General features: G+C 43.0%; 1 protein-coding gene across 1 annotated transcript in view; it reads right to left on the reverse strand.

The window, feature by feature from the left end:
• Nucleotides 1-1,014: 1,014 nt before the first annotated feature.
• The window catches only part of LOC126177426 (serine protease easter-like), a 155,113-nt gene continuing 137,279 nt past the window's right edge, over nucleotides 1,015-18,848 (reverse strand). The window contains exon 8 of the mRNA XM_049924455.1: nucleotides 1,015-3,091. Coding sequence (XP_049780412.1) covers nucleotides 2,861-3,091 — 231 coding nt within the window. The 3' untranslated portion in view covers nucleotides 1,015-2,860. The remainder of the gene's footprint in view (nucleotides 3,092-18,848) is intronic.

Consider the following 18,848-nt stretch of genomic DNA (forward strand, 5'->3'; position numbering starts at 1 on the left):
ATTCACATAGGTCGATAATTTCTATGTAATTTGTCCATGTTTAAAAAGACTGCCATGAAATTTATGTTGACAAACGACATTATTAAGAACTGATGTGAAGGTGAACTATTGTTGGCACTAAGGACATGCTAAATCGCTTGAATGGACACGGTGGACTTCGTTCCCCATCCTTCCCTAATATGATGGGACCGATGACCTCGCTGTTTGGCAACCAACCAACCTAAGGACCTGATGAAGAAAATGTTGTGACAAACATCCTAGGCATCATCTCTGGCCACGAATATGTTTCGTTCACATTATTTTAACAAGGCAGTAATTCAGTTTCAAAATGTTTTTGAAAAATCATGATTTGTATACTAACTGTATGCCACTTTATTAAACACACGCAGATTACACAGACCATATCCGCGCATAAAAAATACACAAATCACAGGACATCTGTAAAACAGTATGTGTGAGCTTAATGCTTTCCTGCATTCTGTTGTTTTGATGCAGCTAGTCTTTAGCGTTGATGTACATACAAATTATCATGCGAGACGCGTCTTGGAATTAAAATCGTTTTTTTATACCTGAGAAGTGTTTTTCACTGAAACTGTTTTTAATAAAGTGACAAGCAGCTATTACGCAAATTACAATTGTTCCAAAACGCGTTAAGTCGTTTCGAGAGCCTCACAGATTAATAAAAAATGGTTCAAATGGCTCTGAGCACTATGGGACTTAACTGCTGTGGTCATCAGTCCCCTAGAACTTAGAACTACTTAAACCTAACTAACCTAAGGACATCACACACATCCATGCCCGAGGCAGGATTCGAACCTACGACCGTAGCGGTCACGTGGCTCCAGACTGTAGCGCCTAGAACCGCACGGCCACTTCGGCCGGCCCACAGATTAATAATGTAGCTGTAGAACGTAGGAGTATTAGTTACCTAAATATTGAAATCACTTTTTATTGCTAATAATTAGTCAAAATTAATAACACTGAAGTAAGATGGATTGCCATTAAAGAATGAGGGAGTTGTAACACTGAATGACTTTATTTCTCCATTTTATCAACATAAACAAAAGCCCCTGAGATCATTCTTAACGACATATTTTGTCAGTACAGAAATAGAGTTCTCTACTAGAATTATTTCGAACAGTAGTAAATGTGGAGACATTTATTTCACATTTCTCCTAGAATTTACTTTACCTACGTTACTGGTAACGTAACGAATTTCATTCCGCAAGTACAACGTAGTGAACACACTGTAAGCAATGCTATTCCGCAACGGACAATTAATGTAACAGGAAAATTTCTAGTGAAAGTAGCTTTTCGAGGTGACAGCTTCATGTGCAGAAAGTGCCACAGGTATCTAAGGAGTGCTCGTAGTGTACTGCAAATATAACCAATATCAAATAGAAATCTTCACGTGATGTAAGTATAACAACGTTTGCTTGCACGTAGACTGAAACTTTAATGTTGCATCGGTTTCCCTGTTTGAAACATTTGTTTATTATTAACAACAATCGTGAGTATTTGTTGCTGCTATAGGCGCAAACGGAGAAAAAATTTACTTGCCAAAGGTAATTACTGCAAGGGTCTAATCCGAGTTATCATACCAGAAAGAGGTGGTTTATATGTTGATTAATATCGAGACAAAGTCTAATAAGAAGTTAATGTCGTAGGGATATTTCACGTGACTGCATGTTTACAAGACAAGTTCCAGATAAATTTCGGTCGAGTGTTGTCAGTCAGTTCATTACATACATATTTCGTTACATGCATATTTCGACCAGTTTTCACCTACAAGCAAGATTTATGAAAAGCAGTGTGTAAGTCATTACCTTCGGATTATACAGATCTCCAAAGATTGTCGCATATTTTAAAGTAGCCACAATAGTCATGGACAAAGAGTATGTACGATTAATAGATTAGTTCTTGAAAACCGTTTCGTCAGTAAAAATATTTCTTTGTGTGGTAAATTGGTAATTGGAAGCATATGATAGCTCCAGATTCAATATTTTTTCTGCATTGTTTCACTTTGGTGTACTAGAGGCCATGTTAAAACACAAACTCGGATATATGGTCTGGTGCAGTATTTAACCTAAAAATAGCTGTGATCTGGTGCAGTATTAAACCTAAAAATAGTTCTGCCTTCTTTCCCTATAGCGGAAGAATTATCGGCGTCTTATCGCAAGTAAGTCAAACGCTCTCGCCTTTATCTCTTATAAGGCAAGATCATTCCAGATATAAATTGGAAATTATTAAGATGCCTACGGAGTGCGTTTACAAAATGCACGGTGCTTCTGAACGGGATCTGTCTGTACGAGCGATGTCATGACGTCCAAAATTCTCAGAGTGCTTACGGATCAACCTTACGCCGCACCGCAGTCATGTGACTTTCGGGATCCGTTTATGTAGGTAACAAAAATTACTTTTTGTCAAACTGAATTTTCACTCGATGGATATTCCTTCCTTGCATGTCTGAAGTTGAATAAGAAATTTACAATTAATTATCGAATCCTCAGCATCAGCTGTAGTTTTGCAACTGAGTAACAAAATTTTAAATTGTACGGTGGTCTTTTTCGTTTTCATTCAGAGGAGTCCTGTGTCTCAGGACGCTGCCTGAGCGACCGACAGATCCTGTTAGTAGTAGGACAAGTGTTTCGTCACGACTTCTTAATAGCAAACAGACATGTAGCGCTGTAACCAGTCCAGTAACAGGAACAAAGAAACACAATTTTATTTTTAGGCAAATTAATATTGCAACCAGGACGTAGGAAATATAAACTGTCCGTGAAGACAACCCCGGTTTCATTTAAAAGGAAGTGTCTGTCCCCGGAGACGGCAGAGCAGAATGTGAAAGTGAGGACGCCGGCTAGGGCTGCAGGGAGTCGAGTATCCAGGGCACGTAGGCGGCGACGCGCGTGTAGACGCCGGGCCAGCCGGCCTGGCCGCACTGGCGCGGCCCGTAAGACACGACGCCGGCCACGTGGTGGCGGTTGACGCCGTCGACGGCGCCCACCGCCATCAGCGGGCCGCCGCTGTCGCCCGTGCACGAGTCCTTGCCCTCCTGGCCGCCGGCGCACAGCTGCGTCGCGTAGCTCACCTGCAACATACCGAGCACACACACACTGTACATCGTGCTCGGTCACGACATCTACATCTACGCGATTACTCTGCTATTCACAATAAAGTGCTTGGCACAGTGTTCGATAAACCGCCTTCGAGCTGTCTCTCTACCGTTCCACTCTCGAACGGCACGCGGGAAAGAAGAGCGCTTAAATTTTTCTGTGCGAGCCCCGATTTCTCTTATTTTATCGTGACGGTCATTTCTCTCTCTGTAGGTGGGCGCCAACATAATGTTTTCGCAATCGGAGGAGAAAACTGGTGAATGCAATTTCACGAGAAGATCCCGTCGCAACGAAAAACGCCTTTGTTTTAATGATTGTCTGGCGAAATAAATTAAAAAAAATTAAATTTATTGATTTTTTGAAAAGAGAAAAAAATTATGGATATGGAACTGTAACTTTAGAATTTTTGAAAGGCTTTTTTACGGACTGTATTGACCGGCTTGAATACGGACAAATTCAGTGCTGCGTGAAATTTGCCTGTAATATAATTTACAGTTCCGATTAATTACATTTTTGAATTCTACGTCATTGTTGATTTAGTCAGAGTTCTCACCTTAGACGTAGAATTAGTCCTTCTGCCACAATATTAATTCATTAGTCGCCATCGATGTTCTTCTCTTTGTTGACCGTGTGTATCTTCCTAAGTTGGCATCGGTTTACTTCACGAAGACAGTGGAAACGAAGGAATACAATGCTACGTCGCTTTAAATAATTCTCGTAAAACTTAGATACTTCTCACTATTTTTTATTCACAAGACAATAAGGCTTGCTCTGCTCGTCGCACAAACCATTAATACTAACAAGATGGCTGCCTTTCCGCACACACCAAAAATTACGTCTATCCCCTACAAGGTAACAATCGAAAGTGTATCTTAACTCCTCCTTGGAGTATGAAACAAAAGAGGATCCAATATGAACATTATAGAGATTATATTCTACATCCCTCTCAATTTAATCTTTGGCGCAGCCTTTAAGGTATTGTATGTCTCTGCGTCGGAATGTGTCATTACAAATGCCACTCCAATTCACGTATCATGTCTGTGACACTATCACCCCTATTTCACGATAATACAAAACGAGCTGCCCTCCTTTGTACTTTTTAGAAGTCATCCGTCAGTCCCGCCTGATGCGCATCCCACACCGCACAGCAATACTCCAGAATAGGGCGGCAAGCGTGGTGTAAGCAGTCTCTTTAGTAGACCTGTTGCACCCTCTAAGTGTTCTGCCAATGAATCGCAGTCTTTAGTTTGCCTCTACCCACAATATTATCTATGTGATCGTTCCAATTTAGGTTATTTGTAATTGTAATCCCTTAGTTGAACGTAAAAGATTTGTTGATGACATGGTATCAGTGCCAGAAAGTGAGCGGACAGTGAATAACATGCTCAAAGACCTCAATGAAGCTTGTGTGGAATATGGAATGCAAATAAACACAGCAAAAACAAAGAGTATAGTCATCAGCACAATATTAAAATAGGACAACCTACCATTAGCCAAGTAAGTGAATTTAAATATCTCAGAAGCACAATAACTGAAGACTTCAGATGTCACCAGGAGGTGGAAACTCGAATTGCCATTGCGAAGGAGGCATTCAACAGGAAGAGGAGACTCTTTTGCTGCAAATTAGATAAAGGACTACGGAAAAGGCTTGGCAAATGTTTTGTCTGGAGTGTGGCACTACTCGTATATGGGGCAGAAACATGGACACTGAGACGAGAGGGTGAAAAAAGGTTAGAAGCATTTGAGATGTGGATGTGGAGGAGAATGGAGAGAATAAGCTGGATGGAAAGAGTGAGTAATGAAAGAGTATTGGAAAGGGTTGGTGAGAGAAGATGTCTGCTGAAGGTTGTAAGAGAAAGGAAAAAGAACTGGTTGGGACATTCATTGAGAAGGGAGTGCTTGCTAGTAGATGCGTTGGAAGGATTGGTTTGTGGGAGAAGACTGAGAGAAAGAAGGAGATACAAGATGATAGACGACATAAAGGGAAGAGGAAATTATGCAGACCTGAAGAAGACCGGACATCCTGGAGAATTACCATGTGAAAACCTGCCTTTAGGCAGAACACTGATGATGGTGATGATGATGGTGAGTTGAATTTACAGCCTTCAGATTTGTGTGACTTATCGTGTAATCGAAATTTAGCTGATTACTTTTAATACTCATGTGAATAACTTCACACTTTATTTAGGGTCAATTGCCACTTTTCGCACAATACAGATATCTTATCTAAATCATTTTGCAAGTCGTTTTGATCATCTGATGACTCGACAAGACGGTAAGTGACAGCGTCATCTGCAAAAAATCTAAGACGGCTACTCAGATTGTCTCCTGTGTCGTTAATATTGATCAGGAACAACAGAGAGCCTATAACACTTCCTTGGGGAACGCCGGATATTACTTCTGTTTTACTCGATGACTTTCCGTCTATTACTACGAACTGTGATATTTCTGACAGGAAATCACGAATCCAGTCGCACAACTGAGGCGATACTCCGTAGGCTCGCAGTTTGGTTAGAAGACGCTTGTGAGGAACGGTGTCGAAAGCCTTCGGTAAATCTAAAAATATGGAATCAATTTGACATCCCTTGTCGATATCACTTATTACTTCATGAGTATAAAGAACTAGTTGTGTTTCACAAGAAAGATACACTCCTCGAAATGGAAAAAAGAACACATTGACACCGGTGTGTCAGACCCACCATACTTGCTCCGGACACGGCGAGAGGGCTGTACAAGCAATGATCACACGCACGGCACAGCGGACACACCAGGAACCGCGGTGTTGGCCGTCGAATGGCGCTAGGTGCGCAGCATTTGTGCACCGCCGCCGTCAGTTTCAGCCAGTTTGCCGTGGCATACGGAGCTCCATCGCAGTCTTTAACACTGGTAGCATGCCGCGACAGCGTGGACGTGAACCGTATGTGTAGTTGACGGACTTTGAGCGAGGGCGTATAGTGGGCATGCGGGAGGCCGGGTGGACGTACCGCCGAATTGCTCAACACGTGGGGCGTGAGGTCTCCACAGTACATCGATGTTGTCGCCAGTGGTCGGCGGAAGGTGCACGTGCCCGTCGACCTGGGACCGGACCGCAGCAACACACGGATGCACGCCAAGACCGTAGGATCCTACGCAGTGCCGTAGGGGACCGCACCGCCACTTCCCAGCAAATTAGGGACACTGTTGCTCCTGGGGTATCGGCGAGGACCATTCGCAACCGTCTCCATGAAGCTGGGCTACGGTCCCGCACACCGTTAGGCCGTCTTCCGCTCACGCCCCAACATCGTGCAGCCCGCCTCCAGTGGTGTCGCGACAGGCGTGAATGGAGGGACGAATGGAGACGTGTCGTCTTCAGCGATGAGAGTCGCTTCTGCCTTGGTGCCAATGATGGTCGTATGCGTGTTTGGCGCCGTGCAGGTGAGCGCCACAATCAGGACTGCATACGACCGAGGCACACAGGGCCAACACCCGGCATCATGGTGTGGGGAGCGATCTCCTACACTGGCCGTACACCACTGGTGATCGTCGAGGGGACACTGAATAGTGCACGGTACATCCAAACCGTCATCGAACCCATCGTTCTACCATTCCTAGACCGGCAAGGGAACTTGCTGTTCCAACAGGACAATGCACGTCCGCATGTATCCCGTGCTACCCAACGTGCTCTAGAAGGTGTAAGTCAACTACCCTGGCCAGCAAGATCTCTAGATCTGCCCCCATTGAGCATGTTTGGGACTGGATGAAGCGTCGTCTCACGCGGTCTGCGCGTCCAGCACGAACGCTGGTCCAACTGAGGCGCCAGGTGGAAATGGCATGGCAAGCCATTCCACAGGACTACATCCAGCATTTCTACGATCGTCTCCATGGGAGAATAGCAGCCTGCATTGCTGCGAAAGGTGGATATACACTGTACTAGTGCCGACATTGTGCATGCTCTGTTGCCTGTGTCTATGTGCCTGTGGTTCTGTCAGTGTGATCATGTGATGTATCTGACCCCAGGAATGTGTCAATAAAGTTTCCCCTTCCTGGGACAATGAATTCACGGTGTTCTTATTTCAATTTCCAGGAGTGTATTTTCTTAAACCGTGCTGACTGTGTGTCAATAAATCGTTTTCTTCGAGGTACTTCATAATGTTCGAATACAGTATATGTTCCAAAACCCTACTGCATATCGACGTTAGTGATATAGGCCTGTAATTCAGAAGATTACTCCTACTTCCCTTTTCGGGTATTGGTGTGCAAGACTTCTCGGGTGCACTGCGTGCTGCTCGCGTGCGGACCGAGGCTCGGCCTGTCTCGCCACTACTCGGTACATCTCGGCATTAATCGGTCCTTCTCGGTACAGCGTGAGACTTCATTTAGCAGTGCGATGCGACACTTCCCTCTAACATTTGGTACGCCTTACTTTGGTCGTTACGACTTTTTTCAGTTTCGCAGAATCGGTGTAAGTGCGTTTATCCTTCCCTGCTTGTTCGTGGTATAAGGGGAGGTCAAGGTCCAGTAGCTGTTTGCCCAAAAGTGTCCTGTCTAGCGATCTATCTCGCAGTCCCTTAAAAATGAATAGGAATCACTGAGGAGAAAGACAAGAATTCTCAGAATCTGTTATGTAGTCGCATAATGTACGAGTACCACAAATTTGATGTGGAAAAACATTGCAACACCGTACACTAAGGATTTAAAGGTTTAGTTGATGATGAAAGTTAAAAATTATAACGATCGATAGACGGGAGACGGGAGTCATTGTTCTGTACGTCAAGAAGCATTTTGTGTTAATTATTCAGGCGTGGAACATGTGATAGAATTGGTAGTGCGAGTAGTGAATTTTGTTAAACTGCACTCATTATTACATCGTCGTAGTTGCTGATGCGTCCTCGGGGCTGTATTGCCGTGGCTGAAGAAACTTTTCGGTTCCTGATGTTCCGTCCAGAGCTGCACTGTACACCTTCGGAGGTGCTCCAGTCGACGCTGATTCTTGCCGCCTGACGAGTCGGACGTCGCAGACCGATTTCAGTACTGCATAAAATGAGAGTGGCCAGGTTTGCACTGTACAGCAGAGATAATCGTTGTTAGGGATAAAACATAACTATCGATTCTCGTCTCTCAAGAGTAGAAACTTACGTATCGATTTTGCACAGCCATTATCTATATTCGTATATCATTGAGTTCCATGGCTTCCACTTTTTTGTTCAAATTACCACTATCTCTTATACGTCTCGATGGTTTCACTATATAATCGTGGATAATAGTTTGTCACAGTAGATAAAATTTGGTTTCGGAAAACTTCATGATTTCCTGACTGAAGCGCATGTTCTGCAGTAGCTGATTTTTCGTTTCTCCCTATTCGGTAAAGACTCATATGGTTTCTCTTTCTTGTATTCACGCTTCTCTTGGTAGTTCCAATGTAGACCTTTCCGCAAGTGGCAAGTACACGGTATCTTATATACTCCACTTTTTGACGGAGGACGGCGATTGTCCTTTACCGATCGCAATCGCAGTGCTTGACATATTTTCTTAGATAGTCTGAAAACAAGTTTGATGTCATGTTTCAATCAAATCTTGCCGATCTCATTAACTACTTTTCTGACAGCCCGTGTTCAACGGATTTATTCTATACAAAAGCAGCTTTACATCGTCAGTTGCAACAGTTTTTAATGGATATGAACGAAGAGTACAGGGACGTTACATGTTATTGCAAAGTACGCTGTTTAAGTCAAAGGACATGACTCGAATGAGGTTTCGATTTAGGGCCTCTATTTTTGAAGTTATGAAAGAAAAGGAAAGCAAGAACGGATATTAGTACATCCGTAATGGATTGGAGATCGCTCGTTCTGCATAGAATTTACTGCAGACTGCCCGCAGTAATACATTTCCTGGTGAAAAGCAGCTTATTTATGATTTGAAGGGGTTGGATTTAGAAAGAAAATGCGCTGTGGAAGGGACGAATTCTTACAAAAAGCATAATCGATTTCCCTACATTCACTGGCCTTAAAGAAAACGCGAATTCAGAATAGTCCATTGTGGCGTTGAAATAATTACAGGAGTAGCTGTCTTAACGTTTGAAAATACCGACAGTTTCAAATCTGTTTTTGAGCTGATTTCGAGACAGTTTGCCATTTCAGCTTGTGCACCTTCAGATGGAAGCAGTCAACATGTAACGTAATTCCCGTTTAAAAGACAAATAGATTTATGTTACAGATTTCCAGGAGTTGTTGGCAGTTTTTCAAGGGAAAACTTTCCATGTCGCCAGAATGAGGTTACAAACGTGATATTAATCTTGCAACAAACATGTAAGGCTTTCACTAATGTGAATCTGTATAAGTCACAATTAGGTAGGAACCAGAGTGACGAAAATCTGCGAAACTGTCTGCATCTGTCCGTATGCCGACAGTTTCTGCCGGCAGTAACTGTACTATGCCTTCAGCGTACCAAAAGCAATTACATAATAGTAAAAGTTTCTTTTGTTTGTCATCTATGTTGTTAAGAAAAATGAAATATGAAACAAAGCCGCATGCGGCGCTTTCACAGTATCCGTTCCTTCTTCTTCCCGCTCAGACAGCGTAGACAGCGTGGCATGGTAGAAGGGAATGTGTGCACTCGCATGAGAGAGATTGACACGTGTGCAAAAACAGCCACGTAAGCCGTGTTCTTGGTCGTCACTGAGGCAAATATTCGCTGCCACACGCACCGCTGCGCGTGAGCATGATTCGAACGGCTCGAACAGTTTACGTCATAACTTCAGAAAACTCGGGTTCTGCTTGAGTTTTCAATAGCCCAGCAATCTAGCGACTTTCTTTGATACTGTGCCAACGTATATCTAAAACCCGTTGTAAAAGATCAAACACATCTGTCAAATTTCCTGCTTGCTATCCGCGGGTTTGTCAAACAGGAGCGTTTATCTACGAACCAAGTTTGACAATCATAACCTTACTTTTGGAACTGCTCTCACATTGTGTGCCGTCGTCTCGTGAGATATTTTGATACAGAATGGGTACCAGCAAAGACACAGCAATTCTTACCGTGACTTTAGCATTGTGTATAAAGGAAATCTGGTGAAGAAAATGTTACACACAGGACTGTCTGCGAATGGACATTCAAACTTTTAATGTAATAATTACTTGGCCCTGGTACTGAAAAACAACACACAGTTGCTCGCTCAACAGTCATCCGCTACGTTTAGATATCTGGCAAGTGGAGCAGATTTCGAATGTTTAAAATTTCTATTCCGCACTGCATGCACACAGTGAGTGGCGCTATTATGCGAAGCAATAAATGCGTTAAAAGATAATATTTGAAAAGTTTTTTAAAATATCGCTGCGTGAGAACATAAAAAAATTCTGTGGGAGAGCTGGAAAGCTTTTACGTCCTTATTTTCTTGCAGTTCATTTTAAATGTAGTGAGTACAATCTAAATTTTTTTCTTTTCTCTTCTCGTATTATACTGGGATGGGAACGTTGTAAAACCTCTACCAATTTCGTGACCACTGGTGATCTTTTCTTCTTGAAGGTATATTCGTTTGATCTTTGGGTCCAAACTGTGGGAATTTCATATAACGAGATGAGCTGCAGCAGTTTTCTTTCTGCTCATAATAACCGTGGAGACATCAACATGCGTATGGTCCACCATCTTAGAAGTTTGGCAAGCAACTGGCTTTTGTTTGACAAATGCAAGCACAAACTATCAAACTCGCTTGTCATGTTGTTGTTGTTGTTGTATTCAGTCCAGAGCCTGGTTTGATGCAGCTCTCCATGCTACTCTAACCTGTGCAAGCTTCTTCATCTCCCAGTACCTACTGTAACCTACATCCTTCTGAATCTGTTTACTGTATTCATCTCTTGGTCTCCCTCTACGATTTCTACCCTTCACGCTGCCCTCCAATACTAAACTGGTGATCCCTTGATGCCTCAGAACACGTCCTACCAACCGATCCTATCTTCTAGTTAAGTTGTGCCACAAATTTCTCTTCTCTTCAATTCTATTCAATACCTCATCATTAGTTATGTGATCTACCCATCTAATCTTCAGCATTCTCCTGTACCACCACATTTCGAAAGCTTCTATTCTCCTCTTGTCTAAACTATTTATCGTCCAAGTTTCACTTCCATACATGGCCACACTCCATACAAATACTTTCAGAAACGACGTCCTGACACTTAAATCTATACCCGATGTCAACAAATTTCTCTTCTTCAGAAACGCTTTCCTTGAGATTCCCAGTCTACATTTTATATCCTCTCTACTTCGACGATCATCAGTTATTTTGCTCCCCAAATAGCAAAACTCATTTACTACTTTAAGTGTCTTACTTCCTAATCTAATTCCGGCAGCATCACCCAACTTAATTCGACTACATTCCATTATCCTCGTTTTGCTTTTGTTGATGTTCATCTTATATCCTGCTTTCAAAACGCAGTCCATTCCGTTCAACTGCTTTTCCAAGTCCTTTGTTGTCTCTGACAGAATTACAATGTCATCGGCAAACCTTAAAGTTATTTCTTCTCTACGGATTTTAATACCTACTCCGAATTTTTCTTTTGTTTCCTTTACTGCTTGTTCAATATACATATTGAATAACAATGGGGAGAGACTGAACTTCCCCGAGATCGGCTTCTACCAGTTTTTCCATTCGTCTGTAAAGAATTCGTGTTAGTATTTTGAAGCCGTGGCTTATTAAACTGATAGTTCGATAATTTTCACATCTGTCAACACCTGCTTTATTTGGGATTGGAATTATTATATTCTTTTTCTTCTTCTTCTTTTGCCTGCTTGCCTGCTTCATTTAGTGCATCTGTCTCATACATCTTGCTCATTAGATGGTAGAGTTTTGTTAGGCCTGGCTCTCCCAAGGCGGTCATTAGTTCTAATGGGATGTTGTCTACTCCCGGGCCTTGTTTCGACTTAGGTCTTTCAGTGCTCTGTGAAACTCTTCACATAGAATCATATCTCCTATTTCATCTTCATCTACATTCTCTTCCATTTCTGTAATATTGTCCTCAAGAACATCGCCCTTGTATAGACCCTCTATATACTCCTTCCATCTTTCTGCTTTCCCTTCTTTGCTTCGAACTGGGTTTCCATCTGAGCTCTTGATGTTCATACAAGTGGTTCTCTTATCTCTAAAGGTCTCTTTAATTTTCCTGTAGGCAGTATCTATCTTACCCGTAGCGAGATAAGTCTCCACATCCGTACATTTGTCCTCTAGCCATCCCTGCTTAGCCATTTTGCACTTCCTGTCGATCTCATTTTTGTGACGTTTGTATTCCTTTTTGCCTGCCTCACTTACTGCATTTTTATATTCCCTCCTTCCATCGATTGAATTCAATATATTTCTGTTACCCAAGGATTTCTACTAGCCCTCGTATTTTTACCTATTTGTCCCTGCTGCCTTCACTATTTCATCTTTCTTCTACTGTATTTCTTTCCCCCATTCTTGTCAATCTTTGCCTAATGCTCTTCCTGAAACTCTACAACGTCTGGTTCTATCAGTTTACCCAGGTCCCATCTCCTTAAATTCCCACCTTTTTACAGTTTTTTCAGTTTTAATCTACAGTTTATAACCAATAGATCGTGGTCACAGTCCACATGTGTCCCTCGAAATGTCTTACAGTTTAAAACCTGGTTCCTGAATCTCTGTCTTACCATTATATAATCTATCTGAGACCTTCCAGTATCTCCAGGCTTCTTCCATGTATACAACCTTCTTTCATGACTCTTGAACAAAGTGTTAGCTATAATTAAGTTATGCTATGTGCAAAATTCTACCAGGCGGCTTCCTCTTTCATTCCTTACTCCAATTCCACATTCACCTACTACGTTTCCTTCTCTTCCTTTTCCTACTGTCGAGTTCCAGTCGTTTGTCATATCGGCACTGAATGTGAATTACTCTCTGGCAAAAAAAATGGCTCAAATGGCTCTGAGCACTATGGGACTTGACTTCTGAGATCATCAGTCCCCTAGAACTTAGAACTACTTAAACCTAACTAATCTAAGGACAACACACACATCCATGCCCGAGGCAGGATTCGAACCTGCTAACTCTCTGGCATCTCAGACACATCTTTTTTTGAAACTTCCTGGCAGATTAAAACTGTGTGCCCGACCGAGACTCGAACTCGGGACCTTTGCCTTTCGCGGGCAAGTGCTCTACCATCTGAGCTACCGAAGCACGACTCACGCCCGGTACTCACAGCTTTACTTCTGCCAGTACTTCGTCTCCTACCTTCCAAACTTTACAGAAGCTCTCCTGCGAACCTTGCAGAGCACTTGCCCGCGATAGGCAAAGGTCCCGAGTTCGAGTCTCGGTCGGGCACACAGTTTTAATCTGCCAGGAAGTTTCATATCAGCGCACACTCCGCTGCAGAGTGAAAATCTCATTCTGGAAACATCCCCCAGGCTGTAGCTAAGACATGTCTCCGCAATATCCTTTCTTTCAGAGTGTTAGTTCTGCAAGGTTCGCAGGAGAGCTTCTGTAAAGTTTGGAAGGTAGGAGACGAGGTACTGGCAGAAGTAAAGCTGTGAGTACGGGGCGTGAGTCATGCTTCGGTAGCTCAGATGGTAGAGCACTTGCCCGCGAAAGGCAAAGGTCCCGAGTTCGAGTCTCGGTCGGGCACACAGTTTTAATCTGCCAGGAAGTTTCATATCAGCGCACACTCCGCTGCAGAGTGAAAATCTCATTCTGGAAACATATTTTTTTGACAAACACGTCAAACAGCGCAGCACATTGCCAAATAATTTGCCAAACATACGAAATTTGGCAAATGTTTTGATCGTATATGAGGGTCTTTCGTAAAAATAATCGTCAAACGAGGATTCAATAGCTTCTAGGGTGGAAGTCATATATAAAAACACCAACTAATAAATAAATATAATACTGCAATAAAAATTCAGTCTAAATCTAGAATTTTTACTCGTTCCGGCATCCAGTGATGTTTGTGTGTACTACAGTACCCCCACAACAAATCTGGACGCTGTAATTTATTCTCGCGACCACCGTTACAGTTGATTCAAAGGATTTATTTTGTGTATGAGCTATTTAATTCTTAATTAGTTTTCTTCCTTGTTTTATCTTAATGTTAGCATTTTTTCAAACTAACGAAAAGCTTGTAACTATTTTAGTCGTTATTCTACTATGAGAAGGGGGACTGAAATTTTTATCTGTAACCCTCATGATAAATATATTCTCTAATATTACTGTTTTTGAATGAGATTTTCCCCTTTGAGTATTTGTCTTTACTGATATACCGACCAGCCAAAACATTATGACCACTGCCCACCGCGACGTTGGACGTCGCCTGGTGTCGCTACAGGCACATGACGCGGTAGCAAAAGTTTGTATGCAGAGCAGACACGGCCGGGGTCACCCTAAGGGGAATCCTTTGAAATAAGCGACTTTGACAAAGGTCAGATTATTATTATGCAGAGACTGTGAATGAGTATCTCGAAAACGGTGAAGTTGGTTGAATGTTCACGTGCTACTGTCGTAAGCACCTACAGAAAGTTGTAGAAGGACAGTGAAACTACCCCTAGGCAGGCACTAAATGGTTGGACGTCCACGACTCTTCACAGAATTTGAGATTCGGAGGCTTGTCTTCCCTGTAAATTGGGGTAGATGGTGATTTGTGGCCTATCTACCGAACGAGCACAATGCTTTGGCACGCACAAGTGTTTCGGAGCACACCGTTCACCGTACATTGTTGAACGTGGAGCTCCGCAGCAGACCACCCCTACGTATTCACATGTTGACCCAATTTCATCGTCAATTATGATTACAGTGAGCACGGGAACATCGGGATTCAACCGTAAACCTATGGATACGTGTCGGCTCTTCGAATGAATGACATTTTTGTTACGCTAGGTTGATGGAGGTCTCCACAAACGCTGTCATCGAGATGAATCTTCTTCTCCTTCCATTGACACCACATTCCGGGATGGGACTTGGTCTCCTCAATAATTTTCTGCCATTCCTCTCTGGACTTTGCTGGGTCCTCCAGTGACGCCAACCGACTCTGGCAGCGTCCTCTCCAACCTCGTCACTCCATTTCAATCTAGGTCGTCCTCTTGCTCTTCTTCTTCCAGGTTCACTACAGCAGGCATTCCTTGCGAGATCTGTCTCATCGAGTCGCATTACATGTCCAGCCCATGTCGGTCTGCACAGCTTTATGAAGTTTGCCACATCATCCTCCTTATAGCATTCATAAAGTTCGTCATTTTTTCGCCTTCTCCAGTTCTCATTTTCATATACAGGTCCAAAAATCCTCCTCAATATACTTATTTCATGTGCTCTCAGTTTCTTTTCACCCTGCTTCGTAATTGCTATGTTTCTGAGCCATAAGTAAGTACTTGGCGTATCAGCGTTTTGTAAGGTCTGCACTTAGTCCCTCGTGATATAAACTTGGATTTAAAATGTCGCAACATTCAAAAGTAGCATCGGTTAGAAGCACTTATGCGAGCCATAATTTCAGTAAAGGTGGTGTCATTTGCTTCTATCGTTGAGCCCAGATGGGTGAAACATTCTACTCGCTCAAATGTCATTCAATCAAGGGTTATTGTGGGCTGTAAGGGTTGGTTAGTGCCATTATATATATAATTCGTCTTTCCTGCATTAATTCTCAGGCCCATCTTCTCTGGACTCAGTTTAGAGCCGAAAATGCACTTTGTAGATCACTAAATGTTCTGCTCATTAAATCCAAGTCATCTGCATACCCCAGCAATTGTACAGACTTATAGTAGAGAGTTCCTCTCGTCTGGATACCCGATTCATGTACCACTTTTTCAAGCAGCTGATTGAAAAGTAGGCAGGAAATCCCATCTTCTTGCCTTAGCCCAGTTCGAGTGGGAAACTGAAGTGATAGCCTTGACTATACTCGCACGGTACACTGGGGATACTTTAGGGTGACCTCTATTAAACGCACCAATTTTCCAAGCACTCGAAATTCCCGCATTGCCTCATAAAGTTTGGCCCGGTTTATTGTGTCATACGCAGATTTAAAGTCAATGAAAGAATGGTGCACACAAACACTTAATTCATTGGTCTTTTCTACTATTTGTCGGAGAGTAAATACCTGGTTTAAGTGGACTTTCCTGGTCTGAACCCACATTGAGAGCTTCCAATAATATCTTCTGCTATAGGTGAAAGTCTACTAAACAGGATATTTGATAGTATTTTATATATAATATTTAAAAGTGTTCCGCCTCTGTAGTTGCTGCATTAAAATAGATCTCCTTTCTTATGCACCAGACACACTATCCCTGCATCCCATTCTTCTGGTAACTCTTCCTTTTTCCAGATGAGGCACACAATCTTGTAGATCCTACGAATTAGCTCAACTCCTCCAACTTTCAATACTTCAGATGTTGTATTGTCATTCCCCGGTGCTTTATTGTTCTGCAATCGAGCAATTGCTTTGTTCACGCCTCCTTGTGAACGGGGAGGTACTATGTCAACATCTTCTTGAGCGACTGGGATATCTTCTGCAGGGGACTCAGGCATTCAGCAGTTCACTGGAATACTCTACCCAACCCTCCAGTACCTCTCGGTCATCGGTTAGTAGTGTCCCATTTTTACCTTTACATAGGTTGATGCGCGGCTTAAATGCTCTTCTTCCACTATTAATTTTCTGATAAAATTTTCTGACATCGTTTGTTTTTCCAACTGTTTCCAGTTCTTCAGTCTGCTTTCTTTCCCATTCCTTTTTCTTTCTCCGATGCAGTTTCTTCTGTTCTTTCCTTTTATCTTGATAATTTCTTACCGCTAAACCAGTATATAACTTCTGAAGCATTTTCCTGTATTCCAGATTTTCCTCCTGACTTATTCTCTTACATTCTTCATTAAACCAGGAATTCCTCGGTTGTTTTCCTTCTTTCCCTTGCACTTCTTCTGCTGCTTTAATGACAGCATCCCTGCAAGCGTTCCATTCCTGATACAGGTTATCACTTACACTAGGGGCGTATAGTGCAAGATTCTCAGCAACCTTCCCAGAGTACGTTTCAGAGTTTTCCTAATTTTTTAACTTCGATACCATATGCTTACTCTGAGGGGTTCGTTTGACTTTTCTTGCATTGGATATTCGAGCTCTCAGTTTCGCAATTACAAGATAGTGGTCTGAATCGACATTAACTCCTCTGTAAGTTCGTACATCTAATAAGTATGAGGAATACCTGCCATCAATAATTACATGATCAATTTGGTTGAAGGTACGCTGATCAGGCCTACACCATGTTGCTTTATGAACCCTTTTGTGTGGGAACATAGTGCTACCTACAGCCATGTTATGTGACAGTGCAAACTGAATGATGGTTCAAATGGCTCTCAGCACTATGGGACTTAACATATGAAGTCATCAGTCCACTAGAACTTAGAACTACTTAAACCTAACTAACCTAAGGACATCACATACATCCATGCCCGAGGCAGGATTCGAACCTGCGACCGTAGCAGTCGCTCGGTTCCGGACTGAAGCGACTAGAACCGCTCGGCCACCGCGGCCGGCAAACTGAATGACTGTGACCATAGTAATTTGTGTATTCATGGAGGCAGTGCTTTCCTATTGCTGGGAGGTAATGTCCTTCTTTACCAATCAGTGCATTGAGGCCTCCATTAATTATTTTAGTGTCATACACAGGGAATCTGTCGTAAGTTCTCTCGAGGCTCTCAAAGGAGGTTTCTTTATCCTGGTCATCTGATACTTCTGCGGGTGCATGTACGTTGATCAATGAGTAGTTTGAGAATCGCGTCTTCAATCTCATATGTGAGATCCTTGATGTTATTCCAGTGAATCCACTCGCTATGTGTTCAAACTTTTGTCTTACTGTGAACCCTGTACCAAATTCATGGTGGCTATCTGAACTATGGTAGAAAATTATCCAGCTTCCACATCAAGCACTCCATGTCCAGTCCATCGTATTTCCTGTAGCGCAATTATGCCTTCATTGGTTTTAACGAGTTGATCTAGCACTGACCTCAGGGCCCCCGCCCTGTACAGCGATTGTATGTTCCAATAAACACATCATTTTTTCGTTTTCGTTTGCCTTTAACAGTGCCATGTCGTCGTCCAAAAATCCGTCCGGCTTCTTTACTCTGAGGTTTCTCAACAACAATTTTTTTTACAGGAAGAGATTGTTAGCCGCTTGCCCAACCCTCAACTTGGAGGACAAGGATTTGTATGAGGTTTAATCCTTTAGGGAAGCTGGCTTCACTACGCCTATAGAGCCCTCCCTGCCCTATGTTGTAGGACACTTGGCTCCGGCTTGGGTGACCCTGACAGTAGCTATGCTACCGCCGACACAGCTCTTGACTTCATCGGAGCACGCAAACCCTCCCACCCGGCACTGAAGGTCCTTCGATAAGGCGGTGTCCCCTGGGAAGGCATCGAGATGAATGGAGGCTCGAAACGTGCAGTTTCCACGGACGCAGGCTGATGGGAGCAGCTTTATGCTGTGGGGGACATTCTCCTGTACTTGCATAGGATCTGTGGTAGTAATCGAAGACACCCTGACAACTGTGACCCACCTGCATCCCTTCATGCTTGATTTCTTACTCGATGGCGATGGCATCTTTCAGCGGTATGATTGTACGTGTTTCGGAGCTAGAACCGCGGTATAGTGGGTTGAAGAGAATTTTAGTGAACTTACGTTTATGTTGCGGCGACCAAATTCGCCTGACGTAAATCCTATGGAACCCATTTGGGTCGTTGTTGGGAGCCTTCACCACATACGCAGGTCAGCGGCCCGTTATTTAAT

Source organism: Schistocerca cancellata, chromosome 1, assembly GCF_023864275.1.
Source record: "Schistocerca cancellata isolate TAMUIC-IGC-003103 chromosome 1, iqSchCanc2.1, whole genome shotgun sequence".
Taxonomy (NCBI): domain Eukaryota; kingdom Metazoa; phylum Arthropoda; class Insecta; order Orthoptera; family Acrididae; genus Schistocerca; species Schistocerca cancellata.